The 17,537-nt window shown below is 36.6% G+C and overlaps 1 protein-coding gene across 1 annotated transcript in view; it reads left to right on the top strand.

Annotated features, from left to right (window-relative positions):
• The window catches only part of LOC307001235 (uncharacterized protein), a gene marked incomplete at its 5' end in the record, with an annotated part of 72,876 nt that overhangs the window by 41,773 nt on the left and 13,566 nt on the right, over positions 1-17,537 (top strand). The window contains one exon of the mRNA XM_079617458.1: positions 8,667-8,735. Coding sequence (XP_079473584.1) covers positions 8,667-8,735 — 69 coding nt within the window. The remainder of the gene's footprint in view (positions 1-8,666; positions 8,736-17,537) is intronic.

The following is a 17,537-nucleotide window of genomic DNA, read 5'->3' as shown; positions in this document are numbered from 1 at the left end:
ATATTTTAAAATATAATTTATTTCTGTGATCAAAGCTGAATTTTCAGCATCATTACTGCAGTCTTCAGTGTCACATGATCGTTCAGAAATCATTCTAACCGTGCGTTCACACCGCCGCCGGCGAGAGCGGCAAAATTCGATTGAAAAATACAAATTGTATGTAAACTTTACATTCATATTTCATATATTCAGGTAACAGGTTTGGTAAATCAATAAAAATAAAGATTTTACTTCAGAATAGCCAAGAGTAACATGATCTATATTCTAAGCAAAAATAAATACATAAAAATATGTGTTTCTTAATTTTCCCAGTTTCTTCCAACAACGCCGTGGAAAGATTCGTGGACGCTCTGATGTAGATCGAATGCTTGGTCTTTTTAAAAACTTTATTTAAAGGGACTGCAAAACAAACAAGCATGTTGTTCCTTATCTTTGCAGAAAATTCATCGATGGAAAGAACTTAACAATTATAGTCATGTTTGCTAACAAAATAAACCAATTAAAAGCCATTTGTGTGGTGTGGCTTTTGTGTTCATGGTTAAGTGCTATTCTTTGCATTTCCGCTAAAAAACAAGCGTTCTAGCGAGAAAATATTGCCTATAAATAGTGTTGCGCGCCTTCTTATCAAATTCAAATGATCAACCTCTCCTCTATTTTGCTTGGGAAATAATGTGGTCGGAACCAAAGTTTACACTGCGTTCCCTGGAGTCCTCTCAAACAGAGCACTTCTACATTCCGATTGGTTGCCACCGAACCGCGTCATAGCTCATTACCATAAAGTTGACCTGACTTCAACTCTACTCGCCGCTGGCTCTCATTGAAAATGAATTACCTCCGGCCACTTTGACGCTCTCGCCGGCGGTGGTGTGAACGCACAGTAACATGATGATTTGCTGCTCAAGAAACATTTCTTATTTTATCATTGTTGAAGACATCTGTGCTGTTTATAATGCATGAATATGCTTAATAATATGCTGCTTAAATTACAAGCATGTCCAACTTTACAACAATGATAAGTTGTTTAACTTAACAGGCATTCATTCTCTGTGGAATGGAGAGAGATGTTTGAAAGCTGGAGAGGAGAGCAAGATTTGGATTATCTTATAATGTTTGATGTTAAATTGATACTCAAATTCAGACCTCAAAGTGAAGGCGTAAATGTTTAAATTAGGCAACCCCGTCTGACATGTTGTAAAGAACAACCAAATGACTGATTTGGTGTTGTGAATGTTGGGGATTGAAGATCTGTTGCTGTTGGTCGAGTCTGACCTCCTCCATTGAGAGAGAGGGAGGATGATGGGGCTTCTGCCAGAGAGAGAGAGATAGAGCTGTTTTTGCACATTTCTGCAGCCCCGTCGTTTTCTCAGCAGGGCGTCCCTTGGGAAAGTCAGGAATGAGAGAGAGAGAGAGAGAGAGAGAGAGAGAGAGAGAGAGAGAGAGAGAGAGAGAGAGAGGTATGTCTCGAACCATAGACATGGCACCCTGTATGCCAGACGTGTGTGATTAGCACAAGCTCACTTAACACACCATCTGATGGCATTAAATGGCTCAGTGTGAATGTGACAGGACATTCAGAACGTCTTTTAAATTCCTTTTTAATTCCTGAATTTGAATTGAGTTGGTACACTGTAAAAAAAAAAAAAACAATTTACAAAAAGAGAGAGAATTACAATTAAATAAAACTATTGTGTAGTAAAAAAAAAAAAAAAAAAAAATATATATATATATATATATATATATATATATATAATTATTATTTTTATCATACACATATGGGCTATTTCCAGAAACATTAGATGATAATAATGTCTGAAATGCCACCAACATTTTTTTGTTTAGATGCATATAAATAGAATGTACTGTGAGTCAATTAAATATTTTAATTGAATTCATTATAAGCTTTGCCAATTGAATTAGTCACAATTAAATTACACATACTAATTCCCACAATAATTAAGATGATTCAAAGACATAATTTAGTAGCCTAAATAATTTGATACATTTGGGGTCAGGATTTTATTTTGAAGAAATTAGTACTTTTATTCAGCAAGGATGCAATAAATTGATCCAAAATGACAGTAAAAAACATTTACAAAAGATTTCTATTTCAAATTAATGCTTTTTTTTATTTATTTTGTATTTCTATTCTTCAAAGAATCCCGAATAAATGTATCAGTTTCCACAAAAATATGAAGCAGCATAACTGTTTTCAACATTGTTAATAATAAGAAATGTCTCTTGAGCAGCAAATCATCATATTCGGATGATTTCTGGAGGATCATGTGACACTGAAGACTGGAGTAATGATGCTGAAAATCAGCTTTGACCACAGGAATAAATCACATTTTAAAATATATTTAAATAGAAAACAGTTCTTTCAAATTACAATAATATTTCACAATATTACTGTTTTTACTGTATTTTTGATCATATAAATACAACTTTGGTGAGCAGAAGAGACTTCTGTCAAAAACATTATGTATCAGGAATAATACTTTATTGAATGCTCAAAATTTTCCCAAAGTCTTCAAAAGAGAGCCAAATATGTCTTTTTGTTTCTGTTCTTAATTGTAATAAATGAAATATTTCCTCTCTGTCATTCCAATCCTGCAAATTTCATTTATCCTGTAGGATATGGTCAATCCGATTCACACTCATGAATTCAAAAAGAGCATAGTTCTCAAATTCTGAGTCTTTCCCACTCCTTGTGTGTGTGTGTGTGTGTGTGTGTGTGTGTGTGTGTGTGTGTGTGTGTGTGTGTGTGTGTGTGTGTGTGTGTGTGTGTGTGTGTGTGTGTGTGTGTGTGTGTGTGTGTGTGTGTGTGTGTCTCAGTATCAGGCTGTACTGGTTGAAGAATGTGTGTGTCTCTGTACTGAGTGCCACTGGCTTTGTGAAGCCTTGCTGAAACTGACAGTTATCTGCTTTTACTCAGAGAGACTGACACACAGAACTAAGAGCATGGATGGTCTGTGAGACCTCAGCCGGGCAGATGTTTAGTTATACCTACAGAAATATCACAAACAAGGGCTTGTCTCAATTGTTTCACTTAGACTGCAATGACATTAAATGGAGATCAAATGGAGACTTTTGCTTCAAGATGATGTTTAAAGCTTTCAATGTATCAAACTCTATCCATCCATCTATCCATCCATCCATCCAACTATCCATCCAACCAACCATCCATCCATCCATCCATAATATTTATCCATCCATCCAACCATCCATCTATAATATCTATCTATCCATCCAACTATCTATCCATCCATCCATCCATCCATCCATCCATCCATCCATCTATAATATCTATCTATCCATCCATCCAACCATCCATCTATATCTATCTATCCATCCAACTATCCATCCATCCATCCATCCATCCATCCATAATATTTATCCATCCATCCAACCATCCATCTATAATATCTATCTATCCATCCAACTATCCATCCATCCATCCATCCATCCATCCATAATATTTATCCATCCATCCAACCATCCATCTATAATATCTATCTATCCATCCAACTATCCATCCATCCATCCATCTATAATATCTATCTATCCATCCATCCATCCATCCATCCACCCATCCATCCATCCATCCATCCATCCATCCATCCATCCATCCATCCATCCATCCATCCATCCATCCATCCATCCATCCATCCATCCATCCATCCATCCATCCATCCATACATCCATCCATCCATCCATCCATCCTTCCATCCCTCTATCCATCCATCCATCCATCCATCCTTCCATCCCTCTATCCATCCATCCTTCCATCCCTCTATCCATCCATCTAGTTTTGTCAAGTCATTCAAAGTTTGTCTTGATAAAACTGTTCTGTTTAAAAGGTTGTTAAATTAATGTCAAATGTAATTCTATTTCCTTCCTTTCAAATGCAAATTGACATTTTGCACCATGTGTGCATCTAACTCAATTTAGGAATTAATTTATTGCATTCACAAAAAAAAGTTTCTTCAATGTAAAACATGTAATGCCGCTTCTCGTCCCAGAGCGGTGTGTAAATGACTCCTGTGTACCGTCTTCACAAGGGTTCACTGGGTTCAGAAAGACCATAACATGAATGCAGACATACGAGCGAGACCCATTTTGCAAACATGCAACAGGTTTCTTATTTACATTCCTAACTGCTCTCCATTTGCATACTTTAACTCAATGAAATTATATAAAAACAATTTGACAGAATCTGGATCAAAAATACAAAATTAGTAAGAGTAAGCCAATTCAAAAGTGTCTGGTGCTACTGTACAGTGAATTTAACTGTAAAGTCCACAAACCTGGAACTATTTCATAGCCGTACGATTATAGCAAATTTGTGTTATTTTAGCATCATTTATATACTGTTCTAGTATTTATTTATATTTATTTATATTTTATATTTTATATTTTAATTTTACTAAAAGTTCAGTATTATTTGTTTTCATAATTTTCTATTAGTTATTGTTTTTTAATATTTCCATTTCACATCAATTTATTTTTATTTAACTTTAGTACTTCAACTTATTTCAGTTCTTATTTAATTTAGTTGCCAAGACAACATTTCAAATTTTTCTTGTTTGAGTTTTTCATCTATTATTTTATGTTATTTCAACTATATTTCAATGAACAAAACAATTTTTAACAATTTAACTTTTAGCTAAGAACATTGTGTTAGAAGCGTGTGTTTCAACCAATCAGACTTTAAAAAAAATCACGGCACACATTTGTTTTAAATGAATGTTCTTGGTTCAATATACAATATGCTCTATCAATAGCAATTGTGTGGCTTATACCACAGAAAACTATTGTATCTTGTCCGTCTCCTTTTAAAAAAGAAAACACTTATTTACTGTAACATACTCACAATGGACGTAAACCAGTTGATAAACCAGCCAAAACTTGGCAGCCGATAGGACTGATCATTATTGGTCTGTACTTTTAAAGTACTTCGATTGTAAGTGAATTTCTGTAAGTGTGATTTTTGTTAAGAGATGTATCGGAACCATTTTCTGTATAATTTACATTATGCCATAAATGCTGTAGGCTACTGTGTTTCTCTGTCGACGTGAGGAATGTCTGTGACAGTTTTGTTCATACAGCTTCATTCCCTCAATGGCATGTGTCTGTTGTGTCTGAGTTTACCCAGGTTTCCTTTTATACCCATTAAACACACACACACACACACACACACACACACACACACACACACACACACACACACACACACACACACACACACACACACACACACAGTCTAAACTCAATTACCTGCAGGAATGTGACCTGGTCAGATCATGAAAGCTTCTAAGATCAACAGCCCGAGTGTTTAAGAACAGCAGACCGATTCTGTCTTTATCGGGAATTTTCCAAATACTTCCACTGTGCAGCATCAGTATATTCCTCCTGATTGAATTCAACGTCACTCAGTGTATACGGACAATGACATGATAATATGAAGTTAAAAGAAGAACAGAAATATTTCAGTGAGGCTCAACCATTGTTTCTCTGTATACAGAAGTGAGACAGTCCAACCATGGCAGATACATCTGTATTTCTTTACAAGAGCACCTTTATAACATCTGAATGACATGAGAGAAATCATTATAGTAACCAGCTGAATCTAAAATACTGTGCTACGTATTGATCATAACAAGTTATATAGTACGTTAGGTATTATGTTATATATATATTAAGGCTTTATTTAATGTATGCACGTTATGCACATGCTAATGAGGTGTAATTCAAGCTATATTTATCATATATTAATATATTCATTCAAAAGTATTTTTATCATTCTTGTGCCACAGAAGATGATGTGAAATGCAATTTGATCTCAAAATAGTCACCTCATAAACTGGCTAAATAATAGTTTCTGCTTTAGCACTTTATTTTTCATAAAAATTCCAAATATTGCATGGACACGTTGAACATTCCCAATTACAACTCACTGTGGTCAAGACTCATTTCAAGATCCGTAAATAACACACCACCAACTGTAGCTTCCCACAAGAAAAATGTATTTGTATTTTAATATTATATATATATATATATATATATATAGTATTTTTAAATAAAGCAGAATTTATCTGGCTACAAAACAATGATGATCTCTCTCAATAAGGGTGATGTATGGAAGTTTAATTCTGCCAATGAATAAAAAAAATGTTTTATCTCACAATTTCAACTTTTTCCCCTTGCAATTATGAGGGGAAAAAGGTCAGAATTGCTAGATATTAAACTCCGATATATTTCAGAATTGTGAGATAAAAAGTTTTTTTTTTTATTAGCAATAATAAAATAATTCAGTAGCAAAAAAGAAAAGAAAAAGAAAAAAAGCAAGATGTAAACTCTCAATCCTGAGAAAAAAAAGTCAGAATCGCAAGATGTAAATTAAGAAGTCTGAAGTAAAATAGTATAATTGCGAGAATAAAAGTCACAATTAGCTTTTTTAATTTCATAGTTGGAAAGTCTCGTAGTTATGACATTAAACTAAAACTAAAACACATAACCTGTGTGAGCCATGCATATTTTAATACCAAAAATATCCATATGCATGCATTCTTTTAAATAATTTTTTAACCAATTCATTCAGATTTCTTAAAGCAGCACAACAATACCTTTCTCCAAGTTATTGGAGTATGTTTGACAAGAAAATGTCAGTCTTTCTTGAAAAGTTCATGTTTAATTAAAAGTGTTACTTGCTGTTTCTTAATTATTTGTGAAATTTACAAGAAATTTCTGAGTGAAATTGTTTCTACACGAACATTTTTCGGGATACATTGATAAACATAAATATGATCTAACAATAGCAGGCTTACATACAATGCACAGCACCCATCATTTTACATAGCACCCATCAGGTGTGAGTGTTTGTGGTCTCTATGGCCCTAACACTCTCTCCGCAGAGAGAGAGAGAGAGACGGAGGGATGGAGCTGTGTGGTGCGGGGGAGGTGAAGCTGCCGGCTGGGATTAGATACCTGAATCCAATCTTGAGGAGCAGTAGGTTCCAGCCTCGCTAAAGTGTTTTCAGGAGAATTTCTCATGTTCCCCCGCTAGCTGATTACTTCCAGATTTTAGTTCTGCTCCAGTGAAGATGAGCTGCATGGCGCACTTTTTGTCAGCCGTGGTTAAGATGCAGTTTGACACACGAGCCGTCCGGAGATGTGCTGTATAATCACGGTTAAAGGAGGAGAAGAGTGGGAGAGCCACCAGCCAATCAACATATGAAATTGACGTGACATTAAATCATAAAACGCTAGACTATACATACAGACTCTGTGTGCTTTGATGTGAAATTGTGTGTAAAAGTGATGCATGTCATTTTTTTGTGCAAGACGAACTATGAGTGTGTACACAAGTTGTTTCAGCCCGACACAGTAACATTGGTGAGCCTTTGGGGTGGGAAGATCTGTTTGTCCAAACCATGACAGACAGGCAGAGTATTTGGGGAAACCTGTTTGACAACAGTCAGTATATATAGTGGCATTTTCTATTTGGTGACACTGACTAGCGGATCAAAAATCAATGATTTTTTACACTGCACTGTTTACTAAGATAAATATCACTTTAGTGCGTATACTTAGGGTTTAGTGTTTGATCAAATCACTAATCTTAAGTAGTAAGCTTTGGCATGTAACTCATCCTGCACCATTTGTGCTCTAGACATGAATGATTCCTCTTATCATGTGACCAGACTTGCGATTTTAAACTTGTATAAATTGCATGTGGAAAGTTTGTCAAGAAAAATTTTGTATGAGGCGATTGCTAATGTTGCTAATAGGCAACGATGTGGGCCAGGGTCGTATACAACATTCAGAAGTCAATTGATGATGCATTTTAAATTCCAATTAAATTCTTGAATTAGCATTCAAAGAAATTTGTGTCTAATTTTTAGCAAAAAAATCTTTACGATAGAATGATAGAAAGAAAGTCAGAGCGATTGACAGAACGAACGACAGACAGACAGACAGACAGACAGACAGATTGACAGATAGATAGATAGATAGATAGATAGATAGAGATATAGATAGATAGATAGATAGATAGATAGATAGATAGATAGATAGATAGATAGATAGATAGATAGATGAGTGGATTCTAGGGTGTTGCTAGTGTGTTCAGGGTTGTTACTAGGGTGTTGCTAAGAGGTTGCCGGATAGAGAGACAGCTTGATAGATCAGTCAGAAAAGAAACAGCACATCAAATCAGCTTGAAAGATTTAGAGTGAAATTTGGAGTCTCAGAAGAATACGTTTAATGGGAATAACAGTATGTTGGCTTTGACAAGCTAACATGATAAAAGCCTTTCCATCTTCAGCGCTGCTCATTTGATTTGCATTCCAAACACGATTACATTAAACAGCAATTAAAGATTCATCATACAAACATCAGATGTCAAAAACAGCACAAAAAAAAGCACCAGTACCAAAACAGAAGCGTCTTGCTCTGTGTTGCTTAAACTTCTGAGACAGCGGCTAAAACTGTCATGAGGGAGTTGAATCAAAGAGAATGAGCTGTGTCTATTTCTGATGCGACAGGACTAGCGAGCGCTCGTCTTCTCCAAACGTACTCTGTTCTTTCTACTCTTTGTTTTAAACTAATGTCAGTTCTGCTCTTTTTACTTCTACTCATTAACCTTGCTTGTTCTTCCAACTACACAGGCTTCTCACCGCAGCTCCTCCGACTCCTGTAAGGCTCCGCGTCTCTCCTGGGACCCAGAGAATGGAGAGGTTGGTTAATCATATACCCTTAAGCTCTGTGAATTTATCTGCCAAGAGTTTTTTCTCATTCTCAGTTTCTCTCTTCCATCTGCTCGCTTTGTTTTCTTTTTGTTAATATTATAATTTTTATAACTGTTACTTTTTTTGACATACATCGTGAGATCCTCAAAGCACTTTTTGCTGCACTTGCTCTGAGACAACACAGAGAAATTATTTTTAAAGTGGCCAAAATACAGTATTCAGGTCATTCATACATTGTAGTACATTATTATGCACACATTATCTGTCTTGTTATAATAAATGACATATTTAATCTCACAATTTTAAATTTTTTTAGGTTATTCAATATCACTTTGTCCACCCTGTTAATCTTTTACAAAATCCCTTTAACAATAGCCAGTTCCATAATGACATCATCACAGAGGAAGTGACATAATTTTGGCGAGAATTATTATTATTATTTTTAAAAAAAAAGAAAAAAAAGACTCTGTTTTGTTTTTGTGGCAATGCATTCTAAAACATCTTGGTTTTTTTAATGTTGTTGCTTGATAAAAATACACCAATTAGATTCATAATATCAGAATATCAAAATATGATTAAAAATATGAAAATGAGCTCAAGTTGACATTCTTGTGTAAGCTGTTGATGCTTCACTGAGCAATGAGCAACTTTAGATGAAAATGGCCAAAATGGCTGTTAAAATTATGGTTTCTCTGATTTTTCTCTATGATGGATAGTAGAAAAAAAATCATCTTTTTAAGCCATTTCAGAAAAATACATAAAAATATATAATATTGCAAAAAAGTACTGAAATATATATTTTTTAAACCATATCACCCTGTCCTACACTAAGCACAGAAACACTTATTTTAAAATGAGCGGTTGTATGTTCTGCTCTCGGTGTGTATTTGAAAAAAGAGATTGAGTCCATCTCTGGCGTTGTCCATCTCAGGAGATGGCTGTGCAATCTCAATAATTCAGCAGTGGAATTGCTACACTGTGTAAACACAGCAGAATACAAGCCAAGCAGCACATCCGCTCTGTCTGTACACCTTCATGACATCACGACCATCAGCTCCAGTTTATGTTGAATATAATCCACACACTTGCGCGCAATGGTGCATGGGAATCGCAAGGATTTTAATGATTCTGATTCCCGTTCCTTAATGATTCTTTTAGTACTTTTAGTATCATCAAGCTCCCTTTAAATGAATCTTAATCAGGCTAAATGCCATGTATAATTTGATGCGAATGATAACGAGGCTGTGAAGGATAGATGTACGTTCTGATTAAATTGACGGCACTAATTGGTGGGATTCACTAGGTGGCAACACTCACAGTTCGGCTGCTGTTTTTAAAGAAGAAGATTGAACAAACGACCGAAGACGGAAGCCACAAAACAAAAATGTTTTGAACAGACTGTATTGATCCCTCACATGATAACATAATGTAATTGCATTTATTTAGCACACATTAACCGATAGCTCATAAGAGACATGCACAAATATTTCCCTTAATGAAAAAAGCTAAACATATGTTGTAAGTAAGGAAATATATTTTGCATATATAGTTTAAAACCTTTGAATGCCAAACTATGTTACAAATTGTACTTCAAGGGGCAAGAAAATACATTTCCGGGTTTTTTATAATTTTAAGTATATTTTAACCATTATAAATAAAAAGTTCTGTCATGAAACTCTAGATGGTGCAGACTGATAGGCCCTTAACTCAATCTGCTTGCAATCACATCATTCTCTATATGACACAGCTGATTGGTTCCTGCTGTATCAGTAGCCAATGAGATCGCTGCTCAACCTTCAAATACTTGCTCAGCATTTGCTGTAGCAGTTTGCAGCGCACTTTCAGAAACCATCCACCTTCCCTAGCTCCACCTGTATAGATCTGCTATCGGTAATTCATGTACGCTATATTGTACAGCAGCAGCATGCCTTACTTGCTCAGCAGCAGCAACAATCAACAGCAGCAACAATAAACAACAGCAGCAGCAGCAATAACCAACAGCAGCAGCAATAACCAACAGCAGCAGCAACAATCAACAGCAGCAACAATAAACAACAGCAGCAGCAGCAATAATCAACAGCATCAACAATAACCAACAGCAGCAGCAGCAATAACCAACAGCAGCAGCAGCAATAACCAACAGCAGAAGTAATAGCCAACAGCAGCAGCAATAACCAGCAGCAGCAATAACCAACAGCAGCAGTAATAGCCAACAGCAGCAGCAATAACCAGCAGCAGCAATAACCAACAGCAGCAGTAATAGCCAGCAGCAGCAATAACCAACAGCAGCAGTAATAGACAACAGCAGCAGTAATAGCCAACAGCAGCAGCAATAACCAGCAGCAGCAATAACCAACAGCAGCAGTAATAGCCAACAGCAGCAGTAATAGCCAACAGCAGCAGCAATAACCAACAGCAGCAGCAGTAGCCAAAAGCAGCAGCAGCAATAACCAACAGCAGCAGCAATAACCAACAGCAGCAACAGCAATATTCAACAGCAGCAGCAGCAATATTCAACAGCAGCAGCAGCAATAACCAACAGCAGCAGCAATAACCAGCAGCAGCAATAACCAGCAGCAGCAGCAATAACCAACAGCAGCAGTAATAGCCAACAGCAGCAGCAATATTCAACAGCAGCAGCAGCAATAACCAACAGCAGCAGCAGCAGCAATAACCAACAGCAGCAGTAATAGCCAACAGCAGCAGTAATAGCCAACAGCAGCAGCAATAACCAGCAGCAGCAATAACCAACAGCAGCAGCAATAACCAACAGCAGCAGCAATAACCAACAGCAGCAGTAATAGCCAACAGCAGCAGTAATAGTCAACAGCAGCAGCAATAACCAACAGCAGCAGTAATAGCCAACAGCAGCAGTAATAGCCAACAGCAGCAGTAATAGCCAACAGCAGCAGCAATAACCAACAGCAGCAGTAATAGCCAACAGCAGCAGTAATAGCCAACAGCAGCAGTAATAGCCAACAGCAGCAGCAATAACCAGCAGCAGCAATAACCAACCGCAGCAGTAATAGCCAACAGCAGCAGTAATAGCCAACAGCAGCAGCAATAACCAACAGCAGCAGCAATAACTAACAGCAGCAGTAATAGCCAACAGCAGCAGCAATAACCAACATATGCAGCAGCAATAACCAACAGCAGCAGCAATAACCAACAGCAGCAACAGCAATATTCAACAGCAGCAGCAGCAATATTCAACAGCAGCAGCAGCAATAACCAACAGCAGCAGCAATAACCAGCAGCAGCAATAACCAGCAGCAGCAGCAATAACCAACAGCAGCAGTAATAGCCAACAGCAGCAGCAATATTCAACAGCAGCAGCAGCAGCAATAACCAACAGCAGCAGCAGCAGCAATAACCAACAGCAGCAGCAATAACCAACAGCAGCAGCAGCAGCAATAACCAACAGCAACAGCAGCAGCAATAACCAACAGCAGCAGCAATAACCAACAGCAGCAGGAGCAATAACCAACAGCAGCAGCAATAACCAACAGCAGCAGCAGCAATAACCAACAGCAGCAGCAATAACCAACAGCAGCAGGATCAATAACCAACAGCAGCAGCAGCAATAACCAACAGCAGCAGCAATAACCAACAGCAGCAGGAGCAATAACCAACAGCAGCAGCAACAATAACCAACAGCAGCAGCAATAACCAACAGCAGCAGCAGCAATAACCAACAGCAGCAGCAACAATAACCAACAGCAGCAGCAATAACCAACAGCAGCAGCAGCAATAACCAACAGCAGCAATAACCAACAGCAGCAATAACCAACAGCAGCAAAATCAATAACCAACAGCAGCAGCAATAACCAACAGCAGCAATAACCAACAGCAGCAATAACCAACAGCAGCAATAACCAACAGCAGCATTAATCAACAGCAACAGCAGCAATAATCAGCAGCAGTGTAGCAGATCTATTCTGCCAAGACCAAACATATCAACATTGTCATTTCCATTACCATGCCAAACTCTACAAGAGTTGTCATGACAGACATATATTTTGACTGAAAATATATTTAAAAAGAAATGGCCCCATAATATTTATAATATAGTAAATACATTTAAAACTTATTAAACATAGTAATGTAAATAATATAATTCATATATATATATACACGTACGCACATACAGTATTTATGTCAATGAATTCTCCGCTGGAATTGAAACAGATGTCAAGGACATTCTGGAATATATATATATATATTTTTTTTTTTACTGTTTTTCAATTCACAATCCTGCTGTTGTTCTCTACTGCATTATATCTCCTTAAATTGTTACGCCAAAGATGTGCACAATTGATAAAGAGATCCCCATATCAAAACCATAATTTGCCATGGTGATTAACTCATCAAGCTGTTACTATAGTAACAATACCGCAACAGTGGGGTGCAGTCATTACAATTAACCCCGCTCACATTGTCTGTTCTCGTTTAATATCTTTGTCTATGTAACCCATATAGAATTATCAAGGTAGCATGGAAAAGGGAAAAAAATATCTCTTAGGGGTGATTTCTTTTAATGATTTCACAGGACGAACTCAAAAAAAGTATTTGAACTGGTGCAATTACTAGAGTCAGGCCACACTTTTGAGACGGCATGCACACTATTTTGAATAAAGTCAAACACAGCAGCGATGCTGATATACTTCTTCTTGTCATTAGGGCTTTAATTAGAGCTCTCACCAGAAACAGTCTGTCTCCATTCACGCTCCCTGAAGGAATACACCATGAGCTCTCATTGTGGGCATTAAATGTGCCATCACTGAACATGTTTTCCTCGCTGTTTATTCAATTTCTCATCCGAGTAAAGCGATTAGCGGCTCTCTGAATGACATTTACAGCCTGTGTTGTGTTTGTTGCGTAGGATTTTTGTGAACTTAAACAGAAGCGGTTTAATTGAGAGACAGGCAGTGTTTAAACAAAGAAAATTAACAGCTTGGATCTTAAACACTACTGGGATTGTTCTAGTGCTCATCAGATTTTTTTTCTCCACAGTACATGACTTATAAACTGGTGATTCTTCAGTTACTTTAATCAACTATTTAAAAGAACAGGACATCCAAAAAATGAAAATTATTTCATTGTTTACTCACCCTCATGTCATTCCAAACCTGCAAAAGAAGGGTGAGTAAATAATGACAGAATTTTCAAGTGAACTATGCCTTTAAACTCTTTCGATGGAAACTTCTTCAAATCATGTTTCACCTTTTTTTAAAAATCTAATGCTTATTATGACTGCTTTTTTTGAGAAAAGGCTTGAATAGCTTTGGACTTGCTAACACCTAAATGAAACAAATATTCCTCTCACATCTTAATTGTTCTCACAGATTTTTCTTCATATTCTTTGTTCTAAAAATACAAAACATACATAAAAAGGGACTCAAATGAACACTCGCCAAGCGTAAAATGCGAGTAAAAATCAATGTTGGCGAGTATATGAAGCTGTTTCAATCACCGGTTGGCCGGTAACTTTTTTATGAATTCTAAAGATGCAAATTTGTAAGAACATAAACATTAACAACGCTTGGGACAGTTGACGGGCCAGTGCTGCATCGTCGTGAAAGTTTAAGCCTTGCCAATATAAATATTCAAGCTCAACAAGACGTGAAAGGGAACTCAATTCGTTACTCTCACGCTGTAGGAGGTTTTCTGTGAGCAAACTACCGAAGCGCACGCCCCGAAATCCGCGTCTCAGACAGCGATCCTTGGCAAGTATCCTTGTAAACAAAGTCAGTTATGTCTAGTGAACGTAAACAGTTGAGACATAAAATGCATGTGTAACCGTATATTGGATCCGTGCATTAGCTCTTAAAGTGACAGTAGCCTAATATTCCTGCTCCTGTCTGTGTTTTTACTGTTAATCAAACAACAAAAGATAAAGAACAATCCCTCATTGCTCTTGACTGATTAACCTTTTTTATTTTTTATTAAGGATTAATCTATGTTTCATGGCTGGTAAAATAATATGTATTGCCAGTAAATTTTCTTAATGTCGTCATGAAATCAAAATTGACCCTATTTACTTTGTTAGCGCATATTAGTTACACAGAAAAAAAACGTGGTAATCTTTCATCAAAATCTGAAAAGTTAGATTTTGGCAATCTAACAAAAGGTGTGCCAAAAAGTTCGTTTTAGGCGCTGCATATAAATATCAAATAAATTGACAATATACTTTAAATTCACAGCACTTGCATATTGTTGCCTTATTGTTGATTTGATTTGCTTCTATTGGTCTTCTCATTTGTAATTAGCTTTGATAAAAGTGTCTGCTAAATTATTAAATGTAAAAATGTAAATTAAGAAAATATAGTTTAAAAAATGCAACGTGTAGTTCAGGCCAATTTCCTACATTTTGTCAACTTTAAATACAAAGAATAACCCTGTGTACATTGTGCCACCCTTTACTCACCCTCATGTTGTTCTAAACCATATGCTGGACAAAATAGCACTATAATCTATCTATAAAGCAGTATTATAAAAGTATTGCATGCACTATATTCCAAGTCATATGATAGCTTTCTGCAAGAAACAGACAAAAAAAATTACATTTGGTTACAAGACAAAATAATCAATTGACAGTCCAATGTTTTCATCCAAAGTCACAAATTTAACTTTAAATTGAACAAAACTGGAATATTGCATATAACAATCTGTGAATTAAGCAGCGTTTCCATCCCATATGTGTTCAAGAGAAGAAAATCGGAAATTGGCGCAAAATATCTGTGATAAAAATGGATTGTTGATGCAATGGGGAAGCCACTGTGGCTCTTTTTTTCGTACATTATAAATTATTTGAAACTGTCATGTTATTTTGTGGATGCCTGGTGTTTGGGAATACAATTGTGATACACTTCTGGAAGGAAATTATACCCTAGCCTGGTCCTACCAGACTCTTGTACATTTCATTTGTACAGAGAGTCCTCTCTCCATTGACAAGCCTTAACTTCCTTGTAGGCGGGTACTCTGTTGAAGTTTAAAACTATTGGATCTGCCCAGAGCCACTCTGGATCTGCTATAACCGCATGTCTTCTTATCGGATAAAAATAAAATTCAACACATACTTTTTTATGCGCATTTTTATAATTTATGCACATCATGGCATTTCCATCCAATGTTTTTTTTCATACAATATCCCATAAAAATAGATGGAAACATATACTGCTCCTTTTTTGTTGTATGCAGATCTATATAAAGATTCTTCAAAATTCTTCTGTTTACCACAGAATTATCCATATAAATATATTTTTAATACCAAGTCCATTTCCACTCTGATTATTATTGCTTTAAGGCTGGATATACTGAATGTGAAGCTGTGTCTGGGTCACGCAGGTTTTTCCCTTCAAGTCTTCAATCATGTCGAGATGGCGTGGGTCCCCTGGCAGTGCGTCTGCTTTTCGGTTATGCCACATTTAACTGACTCCTCCTGTCTGCTGCCAACCCGCACCAGCCGCCCGTCCACCCAGATAAACGCAACACGACAGGTGCGCCTGGCTCTCCAAACACCGCACATGTCCTCTGCCTCACCCCACAATCACAAATGCTGTCGATTCGCTTCACTCGTATGGACAGTCTTAGGAAGCTTCACCAACCACTGAGATACAGACGTCATGTTTTGGTTACATATGACTGGCTCCGACAAACAGAATCTGCAGACATTTTGGCACTTTCTTCACTGATTTTGGTGGAAATTCTGCAGAATTGAGAAATACTGACAACTGAATCATATTAGCCAAAATATTTTTAGGAATTAATTCACAAAAAATGAAAATAAATATATTTATTTTAAATACAGTAAAATCACACTTAAAATCAGGCGCTGTCATGGCAGACAGGCTGTAAATACAGACGCCATAACGGTTTATGTACGTTTGACAGATGAATACTCTGCTAAATAAGTTCCATATGTTTACAGATTGCCGTGACGCTCAGCAGCACAGCGTGTGTGTGGTGTTCAAAGAGTGTTAATTATACAGGCCGCTAATAAGTATGTATATGCATAATCGCATAAATCCATAATTACCTAAACAGCGTCTCATTACATGCACGTGGTTAGTATGTAAATAGTGAATTTTTTGCAGAAGGTTAGAGACAAAATCAACTAATCGTGTTGTATTTGCTCGATTACAGTTTCATCTCACCAGATATAAAGTGTTTCATTTCATTGGTTGAAATTTCCAAGGACACCTAACAATTTCTTACACCTCAAGTCCAATGTATTTACATGCATTTTAGAGTTTGCGATTACTGCATAAGGATTTTTCAAATGCAATAGACTGAGTGGAGAATAACTAGATTAATTTATAAACTCAATCGATTTTGTTATAGATATATAGAACAATAGATAAAGAGACACAGACAGACAGACAGACAGACAGACAGACAGACAGACAGACAGACAGACAGACAGATAGATAGATAGATAGATAGATAGATAGATAGATAGATAGATAGATAGATAGATAGATAGATAGATAGATAGATAGATAGATAGATAGATAGATAGATAGATCATCTTGAAGCAAAAGTCTCCATGTCATTGCATTGCTAGCGTGTTGTTGGAGGTTGATGCCAGAGAAATATATATTCAGTAAATACGTTTCCATGAATTTTCCATTGCGATTTAAGATCTCAGTCATTTCTATGACTTTTGCAGGTCTGTAAAATCACAATTTAAAAACTTCCCAGGTTTTCCATGACCGCGGGAGCAGTGTACGTGTAAACTTGGAGATGTGCTGTGAGTGGTATTCTAATGAAGGCACTTCTATCCAGCGC

The sequence above is a fragment of the Phoxinus phoxinus genome (assembly GCF_949152265.1).
Source record: "Phoxinus phoxinus genome assembly, chromosome: 7".
NCBI lineage: Eukaryota > Metazoa > Chordata > Actinopteri > Cypriniformes > Leuciscidae > Phoxinus > Phoxinus phoxinus.
Note: the sequence above shows the minus strand (reverse complement) of the source record. Positions and strands in the feature narration are given on the sequence as shown.